Source organism: Aspergillus melleus, assembly GCF_016097325.1.
Source record: "Aspergillus melleus strain CBS 546.65 chromosome Unknown contig1, whole genome shotgun sequence".
Taxonomy (NCBI): Eukaryota; Fungi; Ascomycota; class Eurotiomycetes; order Eurotiales; family Aspergillaceae; genus Aspergillus; species Aspergillus melleus.
In genome coordinates, this window is record NW_025763370.1 from 3559484 (window position 1) to 3585863 (window position 26380).

Here is a 26380-nt window from a genome sequence, read left to right on the forward strand (position 1 = left end):
TCCAGTTTGGGGGCTTTTTGGTTCTCTATCTTGTTGATCCTTGTTTATCTTCAAAATCAGTTCTCACAATCGTTCGACTTTTGCCTCTTCTTTTTTTCATCGTCAAATCCTGTCAATTACTCATCCATCCATTCATCATGTCGGACGACGAAGATTACTACGACGAGTTTGACGAGATCTTCTGGATTGAGGAACCGGAGCCTGAAATTGCCGTAAGCCTCAGTCCCTTCAATTCATTATCCTTTACCCCCAATGAGCCATAAAACTTAGGTCGTGCCAATTAACCCAATTCTGCAGGACGACCTAGCCGCAACCGCAACCTACGACGCCATCTTCTACGATGACCCCTCCCTCGAAGTTGAAGACTTTTACAGCGACTGGGACGATGTCTCCGATGACTACTACGACGAAGATCCCACCGCCGTCCGCATCCAACGGGTCATGGCCAACTGGCCGAACCGGGACCTGAACATCAATCCAGCCGTCGCCGCCGTCGCCGCTCCTCCTCCGCAGAAGAAACGAAAGCATCCATCGAAACCGAAATCGAAATCCATCGATGCCCCCAAGACAGACGTCGCTTCGTTCCGCGGCACCGTGTGGCGCACCTCGACCGATGAGACCAAATGCAAGTTGTACGAGCCCGGCGACGGCGAGAAAGTGGCTTTGCTGAAGAACTGGCGCGAGGTTTTTCGCACCTCGCATCCTGCGAATGAGAGGGCGCGGATACGCAAAGGCACCGGCACAGCGCTGGGCAAGTCGGGCAGCGGCGAGAACGGTACTGGGCTTAATGGCCGCGCGCGAGCCGGTAACGGTAACGGCAACGGCACGGCGAAGAAAGATACTCAGGACGATCGCATGGTAGACGAGGAGTGGGATGCCGATGCGGAAATGGAGACTTCAGCTACTGCTCCGGTCAAGGCGTTTTCTCCGCCGCCGGTGCATGCGAGTCGCGTGATTGAGTCGGCGGCTGATATCCCGGTGAATTCCAAGATGATTGAGCACGAGTATCCGATCGAGGGACATGAGAATTATGGGGAGACGCTGGGAATGAAGGCGCGGGAGTCGAAGGAAGGAGATCGCACGCGGGGCAAGAAGTCTCAGCCTCAGGCGAACGGTGTTACTGCTGGCAAGTCGAGCAATCAATCAACTGGACAACCTGCGGCGACGAGGGGGAGGAAACGCAAGGCGTCGGTGTCTCATGAAGAGTCGGCAAACAAGAACGGTCCAGATACGCCCTCCGGTCCACGATCTAAACGAGTTGCGTCGAAGAAGGTTGGAGAGGCGGAAGAGTCAACGGGACCGGTGCGCCGGTCAGCGAGAAACAGGGACAAGAAATAGAGGGCAGCACAGATTTACTCTTTTTACATATAAATTCTCTCAGCCCGAAAATGCTGTACATACAAATGCAGCCGGTTTTGTTAAAATATAGTTAACGATATGCAATATTACGCAAATTCCCTGTTGAACGCCCGCCCGATAACCATTCGTCTGATCTCACTAGTTCCAGCGCCGATTTCATACAACTTCGCATCCCGGAGTAGTCGTCCGGCCGGGATCTCGTTGATATATCCATTGCCGCCCATGAGCTGGATAGCGTCCAAGGCGCATTCGGTGGCCCGCTCCGCAGCATACAGGATAGCGCCGGCACAGTCTTGCGTTCGAATGGTCATTTCGGGCGACGAGGCCGCGTTATCGATTTGTCGCGCCGTGTTATACGTGTAGGCACGAGACGCCGCCAGTTTGGTGTACATGTCTGCAAGCTTGCCCTGGATGAGCTGGTTATGCGCGATAGGCGTTCCGAACTGCTTGCGGATATGGGTATACGGAAGGACAAGATCGAGGGCGGCCTGCATTATTCTGTGGTCGGTCAGCATCAATGATCGTCGATTGGTGTGTGCAAAGTTGGTTCACTTACCCCAGCGGACCAGCGCTGAGCACGAGACGTTCGAGATCGAGACCCTCCATCAAGACCTTGACGCCTCGGTTGAGCGGCCCAAGGACGTTCGCCTGGGGAACAAACACGTTGTCGAAGATGAGCTCTCCGGTGTTCGAGCCGCGCATTCCCAGCTTGTCCAGTTTGCGTGCGCACGAGAAACCGTCGAATGTCTTCTCGACGATGAACGCCGTGATTCCCTTGGAGCCTTGCTCTGGTTCGGTCTTAGCGTAGACGACAATGTAATCGGCATCGGGACCCTGCAACACAGGTTAGTTAGATGGAGGATAGGTCGAGGGATAGAGAGTTTACATTGGTGATCCACATCTTCGTCCCGTTCAATAGGTATCCGCCATCAACTGCCTTGGCTGTTGTCTTCATGCTGACAACATCGGACCCGGCCGAGTGCTCTGACATGGCGAGGGCGCCCACTTTGTCACCAGATAGAAGGCCCGGAAGGATACGTTCCTTTTGTTCGTCGGATCCGTTCAGCGAGAGCTGGTTCACACAGAGCTGGGAATGAGCTGCATAGGACAACGCAATGCTTCCTGTAGCCTAGTTAGCATGCCACTAAAAACCAGCCGGAAAGATGTAATACCTGATGCGCGACTGATCTCTTCCATAACAACACAGTGAGCTTGGTAGCCCATTCCGAGACCGCCATACTCTTCATTGGCCGTGACTCCGAGGAACCTGGCAAGCTGTCAGATTCTGGATCTACTGCACGGATTGAGAGGACGGACCCAGCATCTCCTAGTTTCTTCCACATTTCCGCTGGAAACTCATTTTGGACGTCTGTTTGAGCGGCAACCTCCTCAGGAATTTCACGCCCTTGGTTATGGTATAGATGTCAGAATCGACAGTTAAGACGCTCAAACCACCAAATTGGATGGCATAACTAACTGGTAAATTCTTGGACCCGTTCTCGCAGCTCCAGCAGGTCATCGTCGGTGGGCGCAACGAAGCCCTTCGGATGTTTGGTTGCCAATGTTCGGAATGCGGGGATCTGGACGAGCGGTTTCCTCACTGCCCCCAGAGACCGGGAGGAGGTGCGCAGGAGACATGGGAAGCGATGTAGGGCAGCCATTGTGTAGAATTGAGGTGAAATCACGAGCGAGAAAGGGGGATGCTAGAAGGAGAATGATCGGAGGAGAGAAGATGATGCTTTAACCCGCAAGGATGGCAGGCCGAGGCCAGCCGCGGCTAAACGCGGCCCGCATCGACCTTCTCCGCAGTCGATCTGGGGTTTCTCTTCTCTTCTGCTCTTCCCCTTCTGCATGCCTTCATCTTCTTCATCCTCGTCCTCTTTTCTCGCCCAGTTCCAATTATCTCTTGATGATCCCCTCGTCATTTGGGATTAAGGACATGTTATAGTCACTTGGGGTTTTTCATATCAATATCCTTCCAGTTGCCCGTTTCCTCCCCACAATAATCATCCCCGCAATGCGCGCTCCGGCTCCGCTCCTTCGGAGTCTGAGCTCCAGATCAACATCCCTCTCTTCCCTACGACATCTTCCCACACAGCGGTTCCCTTCAACTCGCGCCAGTCCACTCGCTCGATCCGTTGCCAGCTACACCCATCCCCATCATGCATCCGCCATATCTGTCCTGCCCACGGCGGTGGATACATCCTCGTCGGATTTCAAGGAGAACGCCCAACAAATGACAGAACTGGTCGACCGGATGACCAATCTACACAGCACAATCTCCCAGGGCGGGCCGCAAAAAGCGAAAGACAAACATATTGCCCGCGGGAAAATGCTCCCTCGAGATCGTGTCACGGCGCTCATCGACCCGGGCACCTCATTCCTCGAATTGTCTGCATTGGCGGGTCATGAAGTATACCCGGGCGAAGACGTTCCGGCCGGAGGCATTATCACGGGAATTGGCACCGTGGAAGGGGTGACCTGCATGATCGTTGCGAATGACAGCACCGTCAAAGGCGGCACCTACTATCCTATCACGGTGAAAAAGCACCTGCGGGCCCAGGCAATCGCCCAGGAGAACAAGCTTCCCTGTCTCTACCTTGTCGACTCCGGCGGTGCCAACCTGCCTCACCAGGCCGATGTCTTCCCGGACAAGGAACATTTCGGCCGCATCTTCTTCAACCAGGCCCGCATGAGTTCTCTAGGCATCCCGCAAATCTCGGTGGTCATGGGCCCCTGTACGGCCGGTGGCGCGTACGTGCCCGCTATGAGCGACGAGACCATCATCGTTGAAAACCAGGGCACCATCTTCCTGGCCGGCCCTCCCCTCGTTAAGGCCGCCACCGGCGAGGAGGTCTCCGCCGAAGACCTCGGCGGTGGTCAGCTGCACAGCACCATCTCCGGCGTCACCGACTACCTCGCCGTGGACGATGCGCACGCCCTCGTCCTGGCCCGCCGCTCCGTCGCCAACCTCAACTACCCAGCCACCAGCATCCCCAAACACCTCTCCGACCAAGCCACCGCCATCAAGGAACCGCTCTACGACCCGGCCGAACTCAACGGCATCGTCGGCACCAATCTCCGGCGCCAGATCCCCGCGCACGAAGTCATCGCACGCATCGTCGATGGCAGCGAATTCGCCGAGTTCAAGCGCGACTACGGCACCACGCTGGTCACGGGCTTCGCGCGCATCTTTGGCCACCAGGTCGGCATCGTCGCTAACAACGGCATCCTCTTCTCCGAGTCCTCGCTCAAGGGCGCCCATTTCATCGAGCTCTGCGCTCAGCGCAACATCCCGCTCATCTTCCTCCAGAACATCTCGGGCTTCATGGTCGGCGCTGACGCTGAGAAGGGCGGCATCGCGAAGAACGGTGCGAAGTTGGTCACTGCCGTTGCGTGCGCTGATGTCCCCAAGTTCACCGTCGTCTTTGGTTCCAGCGCCGGCGCCGGTAATTATGGCATGTGGTGAGTCTACATCCCTTCCCCTCCTCCCTCTCTTCCTGTTTCTATTCTCCTCCTACACTCAAACCAAACCCAGCTTTCTTTCCCCTCCCTCCCCTCCCCTCCACACGAAACTAAAATGAACCAATCCAAACACTAACACAATGCTAGCGGCCGTGCCTACTCCCCCCGCCTCATGTTCATGTGGCCCAACGCCAAAATCGGAGTGATGGGCTCAGAGCAGCTCTCGGCTGTAATGGAAGCCGTCGGCCGCACAGCGGACCCAGCGCTGAAGGACCGCATCGACCGCGAATCCGAGGCCGTGTTCTCGTCCGCCCGGCTATGGGACGACGGGGTGATTCCGCCGGCTCAGACGAGACAGGTTCTGGGGTTGAGTTTGGCGGCTGCGTTGGGAGGAAAGGGAGATGGGGATGTGAAGACGAGGTTTGGGGTATTTAGGATGTGATCTCGTTTTTTCTGATTGTTTTTCTCAAGAAAGAGAGAGGGGAGTTGGGGTGGTTGATTGATCCATTGGTTCATGGTGCACTGCTATAGTGTTGAAAATGGAAATGGAGAAGACAGGGTGGGTGGTTAGCTACCTACCTTATATACACGTGAGTTATGTACGTACGTACACCGATCTATGTCAATGATGTTATCTAATAGCACCTCTATCAAACAAAGCCTATCAATCATTCTCATCTATATAACCATGCAGTGATAGTTCAATCCTAGAGCCGAGTACAATCTGCGAAAACAAAGACAGAAATCTAATTTATATCTTGGGCTAAGCTGCAATATCAATGAGTCGTCATATCCACCCATACATACATTCAATTGATCGTGGAAGAAAGTGTCCCGGGACAGAAAGTGTATAAGCACGATGCAGCAGCAGCAATTTGACCGGGAAGGAATATTCCAATATCGGACAGAGTCAAAAATACCAAGTTAAGTGAGTCGTGTGATATGGATGAGGTGAAGAGAAGGAACGCTGTTTTTGTTGGACTTTTTGATGTTAGATTGGAAAGTAACCTGTGGCACATCTCAAGAGAATCATTAAGAGGGAAAGAAAAGCCGAATATTCAAAGCTGGAAACACCAGATCAAGATATGCAACTTTTCCATTCCCTAAGTCATGGGAGATAAAGAAGGTTGCAAGACGTTATATCAATGATTGATAGCATAGAAATGAAAGGCAACAAAAGGGTACATATATCTATCGTTGAAGCACGTGGACGTTGACAGCGTATGATAACAGGGCATGAGAGGGCAAGCAATATGATATTATAATCTGACAGGATTGGGTATGTGCAGAGGTAGGAGTGGGAAACCCTTGCTCTCGTAGCCGCAGCCAGAGGGAATCAAAGGCAGATCCTCCCGGTCATGAAAGGTGAAGTCGAAGGTAGATGGACGATGCGAGTCGCTCGATTCATTGTCCCTTCGTCGTTGATATGATTTTTTGGTTTTCTTCGTCGAAGTCCGTCAAGTCTAGAGGATCACGCACGGTCCTCTCCGTCGAGGTTGACGTCTTCTGTCCTTCTTTTTCTCGTTTCGGTTCGTTCCTTCCCGTTTGCGCGGTTGGTTATCGCTGCTCTTCGACGAGCTGCCTTGCAGATCTTTTCGAATAATTTGTCGGCAGAGGTCGATGAACACTTCGTTGACATTGGCTCGTCGGCGGGCCGAGGTCTCATAGTAGGGGGCGTTGCCCCAGCTCTGCGAAAGGGCAAAAGCGCGAGCACGAGGCACCGCACGGTCCTCTTCCAGATCCGACTTATTTCCTACTATCACGATGGGGACCTTCTCGTCGTCCTTGATGCGGGTGATTTGCTCTCGTAGTTCCGATAGTTCGTTCAGTGACGACGCGCTGGTGATGGAGAATACGAGGAGGAACCCTTGGCCTTGTTTCATATACAGCTCTCTGGAATGAATGTCAGTGTGTTGAACGGGCCGTGGTCAGAGGTGTGCCATTTGCGCATGGATTTAGTCGACTGGAGAGCTAACGGGAACAGTGGGAGCGATTTACCTCATGGCCGCTATTAAGATGTTAGGAATGCGACAACGGCACGTTCAAGAGATGGGATACTTACTGAATTGTTCCGTTCCTGCGGTATCCAGACTGGAAAAGGGTGAGGTTAGCGAGCATGATCAAACAAGCGCAGTTCTTCCGCATCCAACTCTGTATGGCTCAGTAGGTATGGTTGATTGGGCATACATCTCTAGAATACATTGTCGGCCCTGGTTCCATTAGCGACATACTCCCCCGACTGGGACGGGAGCCAACTCACATCTACCTCGATTTGCTTCCGATACGAATCTTCAATTGTGGGATCATAGCTCTCGATCCAGACATTTTGGACGAATTGAGCTGCGAGTTGTGAGCGACAGTCTTAGATGGGGAAAGGCACCAGGCGGAGGGCTATCGGAAAGGATGGGCGGTAGAGGATGAAGTACCGGTCAAACAACTTTTTCCCACGCCTCCTATAACAGACACAAAACAATCATGGTCAGCAAGATATCTTCTAGCGGAAGAAGAAGGGAAAGTAAGACTTACCAGCGCCCAACACGACGATATGGTATTCCCGTCTAACACGGTTATTAGCGTCCATGATGCGACAAAACCCAAGCCGAGACAACAAGGTTGCCAAACTTACTGCGGCCGCATTGAAATAAACAAGACGAAACCGTTGTCCTTCAAGGATATGTGTTCCGAAGCTTGGGAGCAAGTCCAGTCGAGCCCCTAGCTAGCTCTGCTGACAGTTCAATGCCGATATGTAGCTCCTTAGCGTTCCGAGCAGAGGCTGGTTGAATCGGCGGTATGACCTCAATCGACAACTCCGATCCGAAATATTGGAGGTTGGGCGGGACAGGCAAAAAATAGACAAGCGGATCAATTCCTCCGATGGGGTCCGTCAAGATGGTTCGGTACCTCGGTTCCCAATTGATCGAGTTCGCGGCGGGAGGGAGGGACGAGGGATGGTCTGATAGACGCTTGTTTCTTTCTTTTTCTCTTCCGGGGGAGGCGGGGTGCGCTGGGACGGAGCAAGGACAGCGACAGGCGGATCCGTTACATAGGTTCTCGACACCGATTGCCGACCGATTCGCAGGGAGGTAGGCAGGGTATGACGGGGGAGGAAGGAGGAGAGAAAGAGAGAGAGATCGAAGGACCGTCGGGGATGAGGCAGGGGGACGGGATGAATTGGGGGCAGGAGAAGAAGAGAACGAGAGCGAGAGACGGTTTGATGTCCAGCGATTTAATTATTATTATTATCGGGTGGATTTCCGGAGACTACCCAAACTAGGCCGGGGCTAAGTCAGCAGCAGCAACCAAGTTGTTCCCAAGGGGCAGGATTTACCTAGTCGACGGCAGGATCTCTCGGGGGTTCTACTTCATTCAGTAGAGTCGCAGCGGTGAGATGGAGAAGGGGAAGATGAGAGAGAGGGGAAGGAAGAGAAGAAGAAGGAAGAGGAAGAGGAAGAGAAGGAGAAGATTGTGTGACTGAAATGGCCGATCCCGCAGCCAAACCTTAACAGAAAACCCCGTGATGTTGAGGCGTTTGGGATCTCGCGATATCAATAATGAGGTCCCTCCAAGAACCAGGTTGGTGTTCAAGTGCAAGGAAGCAGCTCAGTAGTCGCTGATTGGACTTCTTATCGTGAGGCTCGGACTTGGAATCCTGGTGGATCACAGATGGAGTCCGGGAATTGGAGTCGAATACCTTCAACTCCCACTTGGTTGCTAGCTCGTGGGATAGGCCAGGGTAGGATCAGGTAGGATAGGAGCAAGGTGGTGAACAATATATCAATTTAATGCAGCCTGAAAGTCGATCATCCCGACGAGTTGGCCAGATGATATCATGAGAGAGTCAGATGGAACGACGGGGAATATATAATCGCCAATATTATCATCTTCCCTTCATGTATCGACAACCGGCCTGTGGTACATACATTCCTAGACCAAGATAGTACTCCATTCGTGCCTAGGCGTCTACCACTCTATCTATCGTCCCGTTTGTTATCCAGACTCCCTGCCTGAAACGCCTTGCCCTCATCCCACCCCCTTCAATTGTTACCTGTCATCTCCTCCCCCAATCCAACGCCAACTATACACAACCAAACGCCTGTCGGAAGGAGAACCCAGAGGCGGAACAAAAAGGGCTAGTTAGAGGAAAGGGGTGGGAAGTGGAGGAATGGAATGGAAATCTCCACCGACGATCGCCTGCCCTTTGGTTGTCTTTGTCCCTTTCGATCTTCGATTGACGGATTGATTGATTGACCGACTGACTTGAATCGACAAGACCGGAATTGGGTTAACGGGACTCGATTCGAATCGATTCGATAGGCCAGGTTTGCAACGTCCCCAACAAATTTAAAAAAAGCCCGTCAATTTCCAGGAACCGGATGAGAAGCCGGACAACTCAAACGCTTGTCAGGCACGGCGCTGCGCCAATGATGCGCGCGACAAGGCCAAAGTTGCCAAAGTACCGGTGACTGATCGACTGGGCGCTTGGGTGGTATGTGCGCGATATTATTCTTTTTCTTAATTTTCATTCTCTTGTCGATTTGGCAACCAACCGTCGGTATGACACATGCGACGTATCGTCACTATCACGTACATATTGGTCGAGATGCAGGTCAGGTCAGGTCAGGTCAGACCAGAAGTACGATTGTGGCCCGGATGAAGACTGGGAGGGGCCGTCCAGAGTCAAGAGTTGATAGATAACTACATCTTCGGGATTGTTTTCCCCTGGGCACGTCATAGCCCCTCCTGGATCTGTCTGGCTTGATGATATCAACCCATCATGAGGAAATTATTCGTTTACATTACCTACTAGACTAGACTAGATTATGTACGAGCCCTGCGAGGGATAGATAGCTGTACAACTGGTGACAAGCGACAGTCGGGAGGCTTCAGATCAAACAGACAGACAGACAGACAGACAGGATGCATCAATACTTGGCGCAACGGCGTCGTCATCGAACTTTGTTCTTCTCTACAGGACGACGTTATGTATGTACTTTGTGCGCGCGCGAAGACTCCAACTTCCCTCCCACCCCCTTGCTACCCACGCCAGCGCGTTCAGGCCGCAATTGCGTGTTCGATGTGGCCGTTCATCTGCTCCACCTTTGCTGCGTCGCTGGCGGGTTTATTCGGGTCGTACAGTTCCAGCGCCTCAAAGACATGACTGAACACTAGCTGATCCACGTCCGACGCCCACAGGAAATCCAGATGCTCGTATTTGGCAATCTTTTTCGCCACGGTCCCGCGCGGCAGCTCCTTCAGCATCACGTTGATATCGACGAGACTGTCGCTGCCGCCGTACAGCAGCACAATCGGCGTCTTGATGTTCTTCGTGGGGTATTTGACCGGCTTGTAGAATCGCTCGCTGGCCACGACGCTGAAGGGCGCGTGGATCTCGTCGTCGTAGAACTGGAAGTTCTTGTGCCGGATGATCTGGAACCAATGAACCACGGATTTGGTGCTAGTGAAGGAGAACAGATGCAGGTACCCCGCCAGCTTTTGCCAGCGGCTGATGTTGTTGCACTTCCAATTGAAGAGCATGGAGACGCAAGTGTCGATGATGCGGACGTAGATGGGGGGATAGAAAATCGTCTGCCACATAGTCGTCGAGCTAAGGATACTGCGGCGCCCAAACAGGAGAAACAGAAAGTTCGGCGAGGCCTTCATGAGCGAATCGACGAGCGGGTTCGGCAAGCCCGTCGGCGCCATGGCCGGCGCCAGAGCCACAAACACATCAATCTTGTCATTCAGCGTCGGGTGGATCGAGAGAGTCGCGAACGCTTGAGCCGTGCCTTGCGAGAACCCCACATATGACAGAGAAGGCTGCCCCGTCACCTCCAGGATGTAGTTAATGCTGTCGGGGATGTCGTGGAAGGCAAACTGATCGATCGAGAAGTCCCAGAATTCGTTAGACAGAGGAGAGTGTTTGACGGACTTCTTCGAATATTTATTGCCGCGATTGTTCCCCAGCCACACGTCATATCCCCTTTCTACCAATTGGAAGGGCAGGCATCGCTGCTCCTCCGTCAAGCAGACCCAGACCTCGCTGCACATGAGCAGTCCGTGATGCAAGTAGACCACTTTCTTTTTCACACCGTCCTTCCCCTGGTTGACGCGCACGCCCTCCTCCCCTTTCCGATAGGCCAGCCGGTGGAGACCGAGAAGATAGCCATCGCCTGTCTGAACGATGTGCTCTTCAGGCTCGTACCCGAACAAGGAACAGATGTCGACAAAGTCCGACGCTTGTGCAACCGCCATGGCCTGTCGCTCTTCCTTGCCGCGGTTGCCCACATTCTCCGGGCTGATGAAAAGATTGAATATCGTTTTGGACCGATCGTAACAGAACGTGATTATCGTGTCCGCTGTCGCAAGTCTGTCAGTCTACTCCGTAGATCCACCGAGAAAGGACTGCAGCCTGTCCGGCGTTGGATGTGTATACTCACGAAGACAGAAGGTTATGACATGTATAAAATATTCCAGCAGGACCAGAATTATCGAGGCGAAGAGAGCCAAGTACTCGAACCAGAACAATCTTCCGATCACCGGTACACGCGCCATGATGGAAAACCGGACAATGTTTCACTGCGACACCTAAGCTAAAATCGATCGCTAGTCGTAAAACACGAGTTCCATAGTGCAAGCGCAGGGATGTTGCACCGGGAGGGATAGGGGAAAAGATAGACAAGAAGGTCAACGTATATAATTATAGGAACAGAATAGAGCAGAACAACAGGGGGGAAGGGGAAACTCGCCCTAGACGTCATGCGCCGCCATCTTTCATGTGATGCTTACGTGATCCGGGGATTCTCAACGTCTGGTTTTTTGCTGCAAACAACCAGCACGCCGGACTGCTTGGCATCGCAGCATCCAGCATTTCGTCAATTCTTTGGCCAACATGCCCAGCTCTTGCCGGGACATCCGTGAGTACTCGCGATCAATATCTGGTGCAGGCAGGCCGGACGGGACTCGCCATCTCGCCGATCCTCTAGCCATGCTTCCCAATGTGATTGACATGTCCATGAAATGACGAGGCTAACGGCGCTTTAATATAATATAGGAGATGCATTGGCACAGTGCCTGCAGGAATCGGACTGTATTATGGTCCAGCGTCGAACCCCGAGAGAATGCCTGAGCTCTCCCTATGCGGAGAACTTGCCTACGAAATGTCAGCAGTTGCGGAAAGGATACGGCGAGTGCAAGTATGTCGTTTGATCATCTTGGACGTGATGTGGGCTGTGTTTGAATCATCGTACTAATTCCGAATATCAATTCAGGCGCGGCATGATCGATATGCGCAAACGTTTCCGCGGTAATCAACCCATTGCGCTAAACAAGGAGCTCGAGGGAGAGTCCACCAAGACCGAGCAGTTGTATGCGGGCAAGCCGGCCTTTGAGTCCGTCAAGGAAATCAGCGGAGATGAGGTTAAGATGGATCCCGAGAAGACGAGGGGTCTGTGAACGGAATGAAGCGGAGGGCTGAGAGGCCGAAGGACGCCGGTGAAACGGGGTTGCAAAAGGTGGTCAGATTGAGGCCCCGTCGCGAAGGTGTCCGGAAGCTCCTTTCTGCTCCTTTCCTCTTTTCCTTTCTTTACTTGATGTTTTCTCAGCATGCACCGGAGTTATATTGGTTGATTTCGCAAGCCCCCATGTACTTCTACGATCGGATATTCGCCTGTCGGGCGACTCGGCAGCTGTACATATTGAATAGACTTCTCTCCATCTATTCTTCTACATAACTTACGTCTCCAAAGCACTTACAGAAAAGCAACCCATTCAATGGAAAGTTACATTCACGCAGTCATTGATAAATACATTACTTACTGCGTCTTCTTAGACGATTGCGCAGCAGTCGGAGTAGGGGCCGAGTAGAGCCACACAACCACAAAGGCGAGGAAGCCGCCGATAACGGACCATAGGCCCGCAATCCACACCCATCCTCCGCTGATCTCCCAGCTGCGGGGGTACTCGTCGTGGGCGTAGTGGCGCACGGTCACCTCGTGCTTCTCTTCGATGTTGGTGAAGAAGGGGCGCTTGTAGTTGACGCGGAACGAGAAGATTCCATGCTGGTCGGGAACGACGAAGCGGGCACTGTAGATGGTGCTGTTCTCCGTTCGGCGGGAGGGCTGGAGATCGAGACGGTGGAAGGGCGAGAGCATGGTGAATTCAAGCTGAAGAGCGTCGTTCGTGGGGACCTCGAACGGCACGAACGAGTCGTAGTTATATTCAGAGACCTCGATATCGAAGACCTGGAAAAACGTGTTAGCGAACGATGATGAGGAATCCACGGTCAGCACTTACGGTCTCGTTCTTGATACGGTAGAGACTAGGGTTCAGCTCATCGGCCGTAACCTCCCCATCCTTGGCCAGGTGGTGTTCAACCTTACCAACCTTGAGGACTCCAGTTTCCTTGAAAGTCCAGGCGGTCAGCTGTTTGGCAAAGTCCTGGTTGGCAGTCTTGGTTTCCTTTCCACTGCCAGGGGCCTTGACAGTCGCAGAGAACCACTTGTCCTGGAGACTGTCCGCAGAGCCCAACAGAGTAAAGCGAGCGGAGTTGCGGGCCTGCATGGCGGAGACGAGCGCCAATTGAGAGCCAGTGGCCTGGACATCCTCAACCGTCGGCGCGTCCTCCTTGGGGTTGTAGCTGTAGGCAGTGATCGGGGCGCGCAGGATGGGAGCGACGAGCTGGCTGGAATCGCCCAGGGTGTGGGGAGAAGCCCTAGGGAATGCGACAACACCTTCGCCGGCGAAGAAGGCCTTGGTGTCCGGCCGCAATTGACCGGGACGCTGGAGAAGCAGGACGTCGTGCTTTTCGGGGGCGGACAAAACATCGTAGTTGAAGTGATCGACAGCGATGGAGGAACGGTCGGCAGAGAGATGGAAATCCAGCTCCAGAAGAAGCGAGCTGATGGCGCTAGGCGTGGCGGACTTTCCGGAGAGAGCGAGAAGGACGTTGCCGTCCTTGTTCATGAATTCGACGATCTTCTGGGGGGTCAACGAAGGCCCGAAACCTATCTCAGACGGTCAATTGAGTTGGACTATTTCGCGGATTGATGGGCCAACAAACCCTTGGACCGGGGAGGGAGAATGAGGAGGTGGTCGTATGCTCGCTCGCCATACTCGAACAGGGAGAAGCGCTCGTTCTTGGGAGACTCAAAGAAGATGTTGTAGCCGCGGGCTGTAGGAACACTTCGTCAGTACCAATTGATTCGTATCGTTGCGGTAGAACTGACCTTGGAGATCACCCCAGAAGGTGGAATATAGCTCCTTGTCTGCAGCATCCTCCAGAATCACTGCGAGGCGATTCCCCGAACTGCTCAACGCATTTGCGACGGCCAGGAAGCAGAACACCAGAAGGGCAAGGCACCACCGCATCTTGAGAAAACCGCACGGCGGGGCGGAAGGGTGACTGGCGGAAATGCCAAATAGAACGGCAGATAGAAGAAGTAGAAAAAAGGGAAAGACAGACAAGCCAATGTCGCTGGACTCCGGAGTTGTCGAGGAAGTCGGAGGGAGGAAGTCGATAGTTAACGGGCGACGTGTTTGGACTGAATGCCAAGACCCGCTCGCCGCTCGAACGGGCGGCTTTCGTCACTTTCAACCTCCATTCCTTTCCCCTCTCCGTCGCATCTCCGTCTGCCCTCGTCCCTGCAGCCCGGCACGTTGAACTGTGTGGCTTCGTAGCTTCCATTGGTATGTCCAATTCAATTCCCTTCAATCATCTACAATCCTTGTGGTTTGATTAACGTCCTCTCCCCTGATACTGACCAATCTCCGCAAGAAAAGTTTCTTCTCATCACGCAACATCCCGACCTTCCTCGCCTGTCGCAATCATGACTACTCCTCAATTCTGGTCGACGCCTCTCCGGTACCTTCGCTGGGCCTCTCACGAAAAGCCCGCTATCTTCTATGCCCTCGTCACGGGCGCCATGGGTCCCGTCGCCCTGGTGACTCTCCCTCCGATCAGACACTTCTTCGGCGACGTCGACCCGGAGCCTATCCCCCTGACATATCCCAGTAAGCGCTCTTGAATTATATTTCTCCTCCACGGATTCGACATGCTTGTCGAGCTCCGGCTCTCATCTCGTGGTTACTGACGGCTCTACTTCGCATTTCTAGTTCCCCAGGGTCGCCGGGTTATCCCGCAAGGCTACGACGACGAGTAAACGCGCTTCGTGGATCTTTTATGCATTGAGTCGATTTTAAAGTTCAGATTTGACTTGTTATGGTGTATTTAGCTGGGAAATATAAAGACAATTCAAGGATCATCCAGGTCGAAGGCCTCCGACAAGCAATAGATGATATGGAGGGATGATTCGGTCCTCCGAATATCTGGGACCCTGGACCCGTCCTCTCTCTCTCTTCGGTGACGTCTCTATTACCTTACGTCTGGTTTAGATTAAACCGAGTGGCGCCGCTGGTGCAGTGTATTGTATATGGAATGGTTATAGAGCGGAATATGCCGGCTCATTTCGTTCATGCTATCTGCAGTACAAACGATTCTTGCAACATGATTAAACACGTAGATCGAACTTCAATAAAAGCGAGAAGACTCCTGCAACGATTCTGGTGAATTCCAAGCCATAAAAATGCCGTGGATACTCGATTGTTCAACCGTCGTTTCAGCCGGCACATCAATCATGGCATCGTCTGAATAGTTCACCAAAGAGATCCAACTGTCGGTACTGCCTGATTCAGAATCTGAGGATTCGATATCCGACCAACCATTGTTACCGTCTTCGACCGCCCACTCGTTCCAGGGGATGGTGTCGACTTCTATCCTGATACAGGTGAGGTAGGGGAGTTGGCCCAACTGCTGGGGATCATAACGGCTTTCGTTCACCAGAAGAGGCGCAGCAATCAGTTTAATGTCATCTTTGATTAGCTTCAGCTTGTCTTCGATTTCGCTTTCTTCTGCAAGTCCCCAATGCGAGGCCAGGCCGTGGAGGTAGTTGAATCTATCGTCTCCAAGGTATGCATCTCCGCCGGCAGCTATGGTGCGATACAGTCTGGTCCCTGCACTGCAATTATCAAGATTGTTGCCATTAGCGATTTGGTGAGCAAACCATTGGCAGAAAATACCGACGCTCTTGAGCGTGGAATCATCAGCTTGATAGGATATTTCGGAGCCGGAAGACATCCAACCAGGAGGAGAATATGTCAGGAGTTGGGCCTCGACGTTCTTTTTGGCGCCGTCAAACTCCTTTAAGGACGCACCCACAATATTGGTAGTGTAGTCTGGGAGCAACGCAACCCGACTTTGATCTTGTTGGGTGAGCTGATGCCATTTACCGACCAGGTGAACGAGAGCCTCGTGATAGATGACCCCGGAGCGGATACGACTTGCAAAGGAAAGCCAGCCAACAGGGTCTTGAGAAACCATAAGGAACAATCGCTGGCCCAGATCCCTGAGTGCCAGATCGACACTCTGAGCGACAATGGTCTTTGATCCGATGGTTTCACCTATATTGACCAGTGCAAAGGCAACGGTTCCAGGATCACGATTAAGAAGACATAGGTTGGGCTTGATCTTGTAAAGGACGCGGAGAATGTTGTCCCAATAATCACGGACTTTAGCGGGCTCATCGAATAAGCACTCTATTATGGGGGGGGCGATGAGTTCCATCCCTTCTTTGCCAACAGGTTAATAAGAGCTTCAGTTCACATTCTGCCGCGCGATATGCTCGCACCTGGACAGTCACGATTCCAACATCGCTTAGTTCCGAAGGAGCCAAATAGAAATGAACGAAGTTTTCAAATTGTGGAGCATCCTGAAGGGCATGCCTGAAAAGGCGCGAACGGCGTTTAAGCACCTCAGAGTGCAGCTGATACAATTCCTCATCGATCCACACCTTGACGTCGCCATCATTGGATATGGGGAAGCCCAAGCCGTCCATGTCGAGGAAACCAAGGCTGTAGAGCCTGTACCACGAACCGTAGTCGGGCTATAAAGTAAATAAGAATGAAGAGAGAGAAAAATTGAGAAACAAGAATCGGAAATTTGCAATGGTGATTGAGGTCACATTCACCAAGGGCGGATCCTGGCAACAGGAGTTGAAGGAGAGAGGTTCAATACAGAAAAGTATCGGCGGCCTTCATTCTTTCATAGTTGTATTAAAGGCCTTAACGGTGTCGTTTTGGGTTGATATGTCCCAAAGGAGATCTAACGACAGAGTTTGTAGTTGTGTAGAGCGCCTACGCACATGGTGAACATTTTCACGTAGATAACTTGCTTGCAAACATGGAAAACATATTTCGTGCCATAAAATTCTGCATGGGAATGGTTTGCATGAAAAGAAAAAAAGCGGAGATCAGAAACACTCCAGGTTGTATCGTGCACGAGCATGTAATTGCAATGGAATGGAAGAAGACGGTTAATGTGGTTTCGGTAGACCGGCAAACATCAATTATAGAACAATTCTGGAATCCTGAGCAACATAAAATGAGAAGGAGCAAAAACAGTCAAAGCCCAGAAAGATAACGCCGTGTATGCTCATATCTACATATAGATCATAACCAACATAATTGTATATCATCAAAGCCCCTAGCTGATAAATTCCAGGATCAGTTGGATGCCTCCATCAGACTCCACGCGAAGAAATAGTCGAAAGTACCCCTTGGAACAGATTGACGGAGGTGACAAGCAAAACAAAATACCACGACCAAGGTAACCATTGAATAGCTCAAATGAGAACGGCTTTCGGAAGAGAAGAGAGAAAAAAAGAGATAGAGGATAAGATGAGAAAGGAAATTTGAAAATGGAAAATGGAAAAACCAGGACCAACGGTACAGTAAAAATCCAAAAAGCCACCCCTTCATAACCCCATCACTAAGTATCACCAAGCTGGTCATTCCCCATTAAAGCGCTATAAGAAGCTCGAGTGGGAATGAGAACAACAGTCAGCTCGAAGATAGACCGGACAGCCGACGCCGGTGGAAAATATTCTCCAGGTTCAAAATTAGCCCAGGATAACTTGAGCGGCATTCAGATCAAGTGATGTCCGGGATCCCAAGGATTTAACTCCGAAAAGGTTGCAATTTAGGTTCCCATAAATTAGACATGGTTTATCCGATTTGACGTCCAAATGGCTTAGATAGAAAAAGAAAACGTCGGTTTGGTGAGGAATTTCCAGAGCGAAACAGGATTGGAAAATGCGCGGAATAGTTCATCATTTCCGAAGTCTTCACAGAAGACGGGCGCAAATGCGTCTAAAACCTTGGAACTCACAAGAAAGAAAAAACTCCGTTTTTGTTTTTGTTTGTTTCTTTTCTTTTGTTCGTTTTTTTCCCCTTCAGCTTTACCGGGGTCGGCGCGTGGCATCTCTTTCCCTGGCGGGCTGTGGCCTACTGCCCCCCGAGTAAGCCGACTCCGGGGTATATCTTGGGTCCATTCCTATCCGCGGGTCCGGGGCTGTAGTGGCAGGGTAAACCATTCCGGAAGTAACCGGGGAATAATCCGATTCGGTTTCATAGCCAGGACCAGGATATCTGGGGGCATTGTTTCTCCCATTCTCGTAAGCATAACCAGCAGTGCTCGTGTACGTATACGTTGGGTGCATTTCAGAAGACACGGGAGGTTGACTGGGAGCAGAGTAAGGAATCTGCTGGGGATACGGGTTTTGTCCAGGAGCAAAAGGTGAGTGGTTGGAAGGGTATGATGAGGGGGTAGGATAAGGAGGGCTCTGAGTTTGTGCGAACCCTGCCTGGTACGGGTCCACGTATGGCTGAGCAGGTGGTGCCGAGTAGGCAGGCGGAGGAGACGGGCCCCCCTGTTGTTGGCGACCTTCATGGATCGAGGAGGTTGCATAGTTTGCTGGAACCATGTTAGGCGCCTGGGACATGCTGTAGTCTTGAATATAACTACCTCTCGGATAGCCTTGGTCAGCCCGACGAAGCACATCAGCCTCCCACCGAGATGAGTCAGCCTTGAGATCAGCAATCATTTCCTAAAGCACAGGACGGTTAGTTTTGTACTCCAAGGATATGGGACGAAGCGAGTCAGCATGAGCCGGATCCAACGACTTACAGAGGTGAGGTTCCGATAGGCACGGATGAAATAACCCTGGCGACCCTGTTCGCATCAAAGTCAGTAAGAGAGCTCAGCAGGCGGTCAGAAAAAGAATTCGTCGTTCAACAGAGGAATTCATCGTTGGTACTGGTAAGGAAACATCGGTAGACAGACATTATGGTTTCCGGGTCTTACGAGCGCATCATTTCCAAGGTAACGGCAAATATCTGCTTGGATCACCTCCCGGCTGATACCATCGCCGGGAATAAAATACTCGTTCTGACGCTCCGGGCGTACATCATATCCATGGCGTCCAGTCATTGTGTCCAGGGGAAAAGGTCCAGTATTTAAGGTATTCTAGTAAATGGGTCCAAGTGGCCTCCACGTAGTCCTAGGAAGAAAAGCCGAAAGGGTCCAGAAGTGGGAAGATGGTTGAAAATTCTCTTGGGCTTGGTTGCAAGAAGAAATAGCAGAAGTACAGTTCTAAAGCGACTGCGTCCAGGGAACTCCAAGGCTGAAAATCAACGCTAATCCGACTTTTGTTTGACCGTGAATAGAAGAAAGTCGTTGAGGTTGAACCCAAGAAAACCGTTCTCTTTCTCTCTGGGGTTTCACCAGGGAGAAGGAAAATAAAGAAATCCGGAATAATAGGGTATGGTCCAGAGGTTGTTAACCGGCAATAGGTTCAAGATCCTCGGGAAATGTCCTTCAGTAGAAACCAGGGCGGCAATGACAGGACGGAGTGAAAATCAAAAAATATTGAAAAGGCCCAGAGTCCTAGACGGAGAGAGAGGAGAAGAGGAGAGTGAGAGAAAGAAGAGTGAGAGGCGAGAAGGCCTTTAAGAGGGGAGGGGGTTTTCAATGGAGACTCTTTCGAGGGGGGCAACAATCCGCTTTTTAACAGTATTGCTACTGTTTCAACACTTCCTGTGCTTCTTTTTTAACTTTGGCTATGATGCCAGAATAAGATATGGGAGGAAGAAGAAGAGAGGAGGGGAGGGAGGAGGAAGAGCGAGGAAGAGAGGAAGAGGACAGAGGTAGAGAGAAAAGAACCGGGCGAGACGGGCACGGGAAGATAAGAAGAGGAAAAGAAGTGGAGCGGGGGGGGAAGGAAGTGGGTGTGGGTGGCAGAAAGATGGGAACGAGGGTTGTGGGTTTGCCTGCGCTGATTGACTGAACGATTAATATGGATTAACTGAAGGAGAAAAGAAAATGGGGAAAGGACAAAGAATAAGAAAAGGCTACTGGACGACGCGCGGTTGGCTAGTCCTTGGGGCTGTTGGGCCGGCTTTGGGCTGCCTGGCTTCTGTCTGGTGCCACGACTGACTCCACCCACCGAGGATGAATTGAGGGTGGTTTCTTACGGAGTAGACTGAAGCAGAAGATGACTGCAAGCATGCATGCACGAATAGGGCTTAGACGCCGGGGTGGTGTGCAACAAGTGTGTGTGCGTGCGACTGACGATTGTCCGCTCCCTCGCCGTTTGCCTCTTTACGTGATTCCTTTCCCCCCTTTTCAACTTGATTATCATAATCTTCATTTGTAGAGAGTAGTACGCCGTAGGGAGGGTCTCCAGGAAAAAATAATCCATGATTTTTTTTTTCTTTGTTAAAAAAAAAAGACGGATAGTAAATCAATATAGCATAAACCAATGAAATGTTATGTTGATGATTGTTCAGACTGTGGCGTCATGGGATAACCGCCATGACCGTTGATCATAAGAGAATAGGAATTCGAAATTTCGAAAAGAAAAAATGGAAAAAGAGTAATAGGCCGTTCAAGATAGTCAAGGACCAGTTTTCGCCTGCCCTCACATCTCCATCCCTTATTATTAGCAGCAGTATGAACCCATCTGATTCTTACCTGATGAGGGGGGAAAATCTGAAAATCTTCAGCCTGATCTGTCAATCACGCCCCGTTATTGACCGTCGAAGCCTCGCTCTGAATTGCCTCCCATTCTCTCCACCATTCATACCCAGATGAGGCCGTAATCTCAAATTGCGGTGGCGAGAACAGGGAGAAGGGCGTCCTCGCCCAAGTCTTCTTCATGACCTTATGTTGTCATCGCGCCTGCTTTGCCTTGCCTCGATCCGATGACTCAGCCACTCACTCGCAGGAATGGATGATGTCGAAGATGATCTTCCGGCGACAAGGTAGTACAGGAGCTGCTACCATACGGTGGATGTATGTGTGGTGCATGGATGATTGATGGGTGATGGTGATGGTGACGGGGGGGGTAGCGCTGGGAGAGAATCAGAAAAGAAAATCCCCCTCGTTCTTTGGATAAATACTTCCGATGGAGATGGGCATATTCTAATATTATGATTGAGTTGGAGACAGCGTTACGCAGAGCGGGTTCGAGCTGCATCTCCAGCGTCAAGGGCTCAAGGCCCTCTTCCAGCGAGGGACAAGTGCTCGGCATGGAGGTACACGGGCTGGCTAGCAGTGGTGCTGCGGTTTCCAGGTACCTCTCTGCAAGCGAGCAAGTACCATGGGTACCCAAGGTACTCCTGCGTCGTCGGCCATGATTTGTCCTTGAGGTCGAAGCGAGCTCGGCCAGTTAGATTTCCAATGGCGCTGGAGTGGCAGGTTGGGCAGAAATGGGTGGCGGCTTTGGGCATTCATCAGGACAGGAGTACCTCTCTACCTGCCGCTTCAGGTACACCCGCTCGGGAGCTGACTCAGCCGTCGTAGTTACCTTGGACGAGCAGAACCAGGTTTGCGCGACCCAAGGGATAGATTGTGCGGAGTATCCTCCTACAGTAATTGTTTCTTCTTCTTTTGGTTTAGTCAGGAAAGTTCTGGAGCCTTTTGTTCCCGAGTTTATCTAACAAGTTACAAGACAAACATTTCTTTCTGGCAGTAGCATAACTAAATTTTTAGTAAAAGATTGCACAGAGCAAAGCTATACACATACCAACGCCAAACAGCCAAAGACTCAATATTGACTTCGTCGAGGTCCTGTGTTTGTATCTGGTACTTGACCCCGGGTATCACCACCACCAAACACTCGGCAACCTGCATGATCAAATGGTGTTCTTGTTCCTCCGATCTCTCCATTATGCATTCGTGGATTTTTTCCACTTTTTTTGCTTTCTGGTTGATTCCTGACCTTCCATGCAAGTCTCGCAGCCGAGGTGGCTTCTCGATAGAACCTCGAATCCCCAGCCTCCCATTTGACCGGTTTTGCCCAACGCATTCGGAGATGGAGGCCTGCAAAAAGTCTTTGTGTCTCAATTCATAATAATGCCTTGATCCAATGGCAACGGCCCTTGTACCGTGGAAATTGACCACCTCTCAGTACTCCATACACACCGTACGGGGTGCACTTCCTTCAACGCCCACCCACCTCCAATCTGCATTGTTCTCGACTGCTCGAGTCCAGCGGTGAGGGTCCCCTACCGGTGGACCCATCCTTCGCTCGAATGACATCGGTACAGGTGTCGCTCTTGAGCTGCACGGTCTTCATTAGTATCTGTATCTAAGCTGCGTAGTCGCCTTGCCGGACCAGCAAAAGAGATTACGGTTGCATTCCACCAGCAATCGACCGTTCTCATTTGCTTAAATCCCCCATTCGCAGACCCCCTTCCGTCATGCCTCACCGGGAGATCATCTAGCGACGAATGGGTGGAAAGGAAACGGTCTCCAAAGACTCGAGAAGCCCGCTGTCTAACACGGGATTGCTTGGTGTCTCATGCCAGTATCCACTCGGTGATTATAGCACGGAATTTCGTCGGCGACTAAGCAGCAGGTTGTCCAGTCTGCGATGAGGGTGCCCTCGCCCGAGTATTCTCGCTCTGAAACTATCTGGCATTCATCAGTAGCGTATCATTTGTCTTTGGCTGTGTGGCCTTGTAAAACAGGATATGGGTTGATGACGAGTGCTCAGGTGGCGGCCTTCTGGCTATTCATCTGATCCGCTCAAGAGTCCATGAAATCCATACATGTAGAGTGTACTCCAGAGAGGAGGGCTGGTGTCTTTTTCTCGATGTCCAATTGGTCAAATTCAACGCTGTGTTGTCCTCATCTCGCCGGTTTACGTCTTGTTTTTTTTGGTCTTTTCTACAGTGCTATGACCTCTCCGTCTTTGAATCTGAGAAGACGATCTTGAACTGCATTCTTCTAGAAGATCTGTTTCTTCTAGACGTGTGTATAGCTGCCTTGTGGGGACTGCATTGCGATTCTGCATTTCTGGCTTGACGCTCTTCCTTCGCTGAGCTGGTTTGGTTGTTCTCCGTTCCAATGTGGTATCTCGACGAGTATGCGATAGGATTTAGACACCATTTCGAGGTGCACAGAGTCCAATGATGGTATCTTACCTCGTCCAGTTTTTCTGTGAGAGAAATAAAGAAGAAGAGGTTAGATCACGGTAGGCAAAGAGGTAAAGCAGACAAAAGCATCATGATCTGTAAGTCTGTATAGCTAACTAAAAGAAGAGCTTCAAGCCCGATCGGGGACGTCAGTGGATGACTATGGCGCTAAACCCATTGCGGTCGGGTATCCTAGGTGGGTCCCGAACTCGAGATCTTCGATTGCGACCAGAAGCGACGCGACGACAGAAGAGCCAAAGAATCAACACCTACATCTCAAAAGGGCACTATCTCCGAATCCCATGGCCAGCAGCTGAGATCCGCCATGACGATCGCATCATCCGTATCGACATGTCTCACTCCTCCCCGGAACCGTTCGTCGCATCGCCGTCGTCTCCCAATAATTCCTTGAAGCAACATTCCCGTTACACCTACCGTCAGCTACAGCTTCTCCGCCAGGGCTCGACCGCCTCTCCCCTTAGAGTTATTGCGCACATCGATCTCGATGCCTTCTATGCACAATGTGAGATGGTGCGGCTCCAGACGCCGCGGGAGACACCCCTCGCCGTGCGGCAGTGGGATTCCCTGATCGCAATCAATTACCCGGCTCGGTCCTTTGGGATCACGAGAATGATCTCTGCCAAAGAGGCGACAAAACTCTGTCCCGATATTGTTTTGCAACATGTTGCAACTTTCCGAGAGGGTGAAGGCGGGAAATGGGCTTATAGGGATGATGCTTTCCGCAAAATAAGCACGGATAAAGTGTGTCTGGATCCGTATCGGGCAGAATCTAGGAAGATTCTAAAGGTGATGAAGGACGAGTTGACCAGGTGGTACGAGGGATTGGTTGATGCTGAAACTGGGTTAGGACCCCAGGCTCAGATCCAGCAAGCCGCACTCGAAAAAGCCAGTGTCGATGAAGTCTTCGTTGACTTGTCACCATTGGTTTATGGTCTCTTGCTTCAGAGGTATCCCGAACTGCGGACTGAAATTCAGAGCGATGACCGTGTCACGCGCTTGCCTCGGCCCCCGACAACCGCCTTGGAATGGGATCCTAAGGACGGTTTAATAGATTTGGATCCGAATGAGACAGAGTTCGACGATCCAGAATGGGACGATATTGCAATGCTCCTAGGTGCTGAGTTGGTCCGATCGCTACGGAATGCTGTTTGGGAAAAGCTCAACTACACCTGCTCCGCAGGCGTTGCCAGAAACAAGATGATGGCGAAGCTAGGAAGTTCCACCCATAAACCCAACAAGCAAACCATTGTACGCAACCGTGCCGTCCAGAACTTTCTTGGCGGGTTCAAGTTTACCAAGATTCGAATGCTTGGTGGTAAGCTCGGGGACCAAGTTTCCGCTCAGTTTGGCACCGAGCAAGTAAGTGACTTGCTAGCCGTCCCCCTCGAGCAATTTCGAGCCAAGCTGGATGATGATACTGCTGCGTGGCTGTACAATATTATTCGCGGGGATGATCGAAGCGAAGTCAATCCACGAACGCAGATCAAATCCATGTTATCCGCGAAATCATTCAGGCCGAGTATCAATTCCGTCGATCAGGCCGACAGGTGGTTGAGAATTTTCGCGGCCGATATATATGGACGTCTCGTTGAAGACGGTGTGCTTGAGAATAGACGCCGTCCGAAGACCATTTCTTTGCACCACAGGCAAGGGCCACAGGTTTATTCCCGCCAAAGTCCCATCCCCGGCTCGTCTCCGATGGACGAAGACCTTCTTTTCGAGCTTGCGAAGACACTGCTGCGACAGGTTGTTGTTGATGGGCGGGCCTGGCCCTGTGCAAACCTGTCTTTGGGCGTTGGTAGCTTCGAAGACGGTGTTGCAAAGAACCAAGCGATAGAGTCATTTCTACTCCGCGGAGAACAGGCCAAGCGTGTCGGTCATAGCAAAAGAGAAGCCGGTGCACCAGATCTGCGCGAGTTTCAGCTAACGACTGAAAAGCGACGCAAATTAGATGACAACAACGGAATACGGCGCTTCTTCGGTCAGCCTTCAGGGGCCGCCACGAAACCTCATGCAGACGAGCATGAAGAAACAGTAATAGGACCGACCGGTGAATCCCCAGGTACATCTTCGTCTATGCCACGGTCGCCACAGGTGGTACCTGGACTCTACACTTGTGACAAATGCAACAAGCCTATTCCCGAGGTTGAGAAGGATGAACATGATGACTGGCACTTTGCTAAAGACCTGGAGAATCAAGAAAGACAAGCAGCGAGGGACTCCAGTCAAGCACCTCACCCATCGAGCAATGCAGGACCGGCCAATGCTCGGGGAAAGAATAGCCGTAACACTCGCGATAAACCGGAGAAGGGGCAAATGCGACTTAGGTTTGGATAGTCAGGAAAGGTCGCTCTCATGACATGATAAGACCAAAATCTGTTTTTTCTGGGCAAACATGCAAAGGTAGAAGGTAATCTTCTTGGCCGCATGCTTCGACAGCCCATCCATATATCAAAGGCCTCTTAATGTAGGCACCAGGGCCCGATGCCCGGCACATTGGCTTGACACGGAATGAGAGCAGGCTTGTTCTAGCCAAATCAAACATGAGAATCATCACAGCGGGCGAGCTGAACACTGCTTTGGCTGTTCTTAGAGGTAACCCTGTCATCATCACAGGAGTGATGCTACTGTAATCATCAGTCACAAACTGCAGAGTACAACTCAGCAACTTCTCCATGAAGATGCAGATTAACAATCGACCCTTTATCGCAAGAAGTTATAGTTTTCTGCAACATATAAATCGGACCGCTAACCCACCTCGGAAAACGTGACCATGGTTCGAAGCCCCAAGCTTATCTCAACCAGATCTTGATCTACTATAAGGACTACATTAGTATGAAATTTGAAAAGTAATATGAAAGGTAAACACCACAACTAGACCTAAAATTTTCGACCATCACCCGGATTGCCAGCACAGCAACCCCGACAAATCGCAGAGGTGGAAAGCGCTTCGGCAGGACTGCGGCGTGACATCAGCAGGCACAGCCGCGGGGTCATTCTGACTTGACTCCTGCCAGGCCCGACCTGTTGGCGCAAAGTGACCGCAGGTCGCACAACTGTATTATTTGATTCGGTCTCTCTTTCAAAGGACCTTCCTCCATTGCGCTGGTCACGTTTCATCGAAAGAAATCCCTATCTTCCACCCTACTGCTCTTTGTTCCTCGAAAAAAGTACCCCGCAGAAGACGATTGTGGCGGTAATTCCAGCCTCTCTCTCTCTCTCTCTA

General features: G+C 51.5%; 11 protein-coding genes across 11 annotated transcripts; 5 read left to right on the top strand and 6 right to left on the bottom strand.

Annotated features, from left to right (window-relative positions):
- Positions 1–137: 137 nt before the first annotated feature.
- LDX57_001270 (uncharacterized protein) lies at positions 138–1338 on the top strand (the record flags this gene model as incomplete). The annotated part of the gene is made up of 2 exons (XM_046082911.1): positions 138–212; positions 298–1338. 2 exons carry the CDS (start codon positions 138–140, stop codon positions 1336–1338), a joined length of 1116 nt encoding a protein of 371 aa, XP_045938868.1.
- Positions 1339–1445: 107 nt separating this feature from the next.
- LDX57_001271 (uncharacterized protein) lies at positions 1446–3020 on the bottom strand (the record flags this gene model as incomplete). Its single annotated transcript, XM_046082912.1, has 6 exons — positions 1446–1857; positions 1916–2193; positions 2246–2481; positions 2532–2626; positions 2677–2764; positions 2837–3020. 6 exons carry the CDS (start codon positions 3018–3020, stop codon positions 1446–1448), a joined length of 1293 nt encoding a protein of 430 aa, XP_045938869.1.
- Positions 3021–3376: 356 nt separating this feature from the next.
- Positions 3377–5266, top strand: MCCC2 (putative 3-methylcrotonyl-CoA carboxylase, beta subunit (MccB); the record flags this gene model as incomplete). Its single annotated transcript, XM_046082913.1, has 2 exons — positions 3377–4824; positions 4972–5266. The coding sequence occupies 2 exons, from the start codon at positions 3377–3379 to the stop codon at positions 5264–5266; spliced, it is 1743 nt and encodes a 580-aa protein (XP_045938870.1).
- A 1021-nt stretch (positions 5267–6287) lies between these two features.
- RSR1 (putative RAS small monomeric GTPase (Rsr1)) lies at positions 6288–6707 on the bottom strand (the record flags this gene model as incomplete). Its single annotated transcript, XM_046082914.1, has 1 exon — positions 6288–6707. The coding sequence occupies one exon, from the start codon at positions 6705–6707 to the stop codon at positions 6288–6290; it is 420 nt and encodes a 139-aa protein (XP_045938871.1).
- Positions 6708–9520: 2813 nt separating this feature from the next.
- On the bottom strand, positions 9521–11599 carry LDX57_001274 (sterol esterase). The gene is made up of 2 exons (XM_046082915.1): positions 11262–11599; positions 9521–11180 (listed from the first exon to the last, which is right to left on the bottom strand). The coding sequence occupies exons 1-2, from the start codon at positions 11374–11376 to the stop codon at positions 9877–9879; spliced, it is 1419 nt and encodes a 472-aa protein (XP_045938872.1). The 5' UTR covers positions 11377–11599; the 3' UTR covers positions 9521–9876.
- A 317-nt stretch (positions 11600–11916) lies between these two features.
- Positions 11917–12276, top strand: LDX57_001275 (PET191 family protein; the record flags this gene model as incomplete). Its single annotated transcript, XM_046082916.1, has 2 exons — positions 11917–12017; positions 12093–12276. The coding sequence occupies 2 exons, from the start codon at positions 11917–11919 to the stop codon at positions 12274–12276; spliced, it is 285 nt and encodes a 94-aa protein (XP_045938873.1).
- A 359-nt stretch (positions 12277–12635) lies between these two features.
- Positions 12636–14190, bottom strand: WBP1 (dolichyl-diphosphooligosaccharide-protein glycotransferase; the record flags this gene model as incomplete). The annotated part of the gene is made up of 4 exons (XM_046082917.1): positions 12636–13064; positions 13117–13826; positions 13883–13993; positions 14049–14190. The coding sequence occupies 4 exons, from the start codon at positions 14188–14190 to the stop codon at positions 12636–12638; spliced, it is 1392 nt and encodes a 463-aa protein (XP_045938874.1).
- A 458-nt stretch (positions 14191–14648) lies between these two features.
- Positions 14649–14981, top strand: N19M (NADH:ubiquinone oxidoreductase subunit NDUFA3; the record flags this gene model as incomplete). Its single annotated transcript, XM_046082918.1, has 2 exons — positions 14649–14832; positions 14935–14981. 2 exons carry the CDS (start codon positions 14649–14651, stop codon positions 14979–14981), a joined length of 231 nt encoding a protein of 76 aa, XP_045938875.1.
- A 368-nt stretch (positions 14982–15349) lies between these two features.
- LDX57_001278 (uncharacterized protein) lies at positions 15350–16441 on the bottom strand (the record flags this gene model as incomplete). Its single annotated transcript, XM_046082919.1, has 1 exon — positions 15350–16441. One exon carries the CDS (start codon positions 16439–16441, stop codon positions 15350–15352), a length of 1092 nt encoding a protein of 363 aa, XP_045938876.1.
- A 1672-nt stretch (positions 16442–18113) lies between these two features.
- On the bottom strand, positions 18114–19144 carry LDX57_001279 (putative transcription factor RfeG; the record flags this gene model as incomplete). Its single annotated transcript, XM_046082920.1, has 3 exons — positions 18114–18761; positions 18842–18886; positions 18998–19144. 3 exons carry the CDS (start codon positions 19142–19144, stop codon positions 18114–18116), a joined length of 840 nt encoding a protein of 279 aa, XP_045938877.1.
- A 4145-nt stretch (positions 19145–23289) lies between these two features.
- On the top strand, positions 23290–25491 carry RAD30 (DNA-directed DNA polymerase eta; the record flags this gene model as incomplete). Its single annotated transcript, XM_046082921.1, has 1 exon — positions 23290–25491. One exon carries the CDS (start codon positions 23290–23292, stop codon positions 25489–25491), a length of 2202 nt encoding a protein of 733 aa, XP_045938878.1.
- Between the last annotated feature and the right edge of the window lie 889 nt (positions 25492–26380).

What these genes read in the sequence shown, in the direction of transcription:
- LDX57_001274 (XM_046082915.1), bottom strand. Translation starts at nt 11,376, where the DNA reads ATGGCGCGTGTACCGGTGATCGGAAGATTGTTCTGGTTCGAGTACTTG. An exon ending in TGTCATAACCTTCTGTCTTC is followed by an intron (nt 11,181 to 11,261) that starts GTGAGTATACAC and finishes GACTTGCGACAG; the next exon opens with CGGACACGATAATCACGTTC.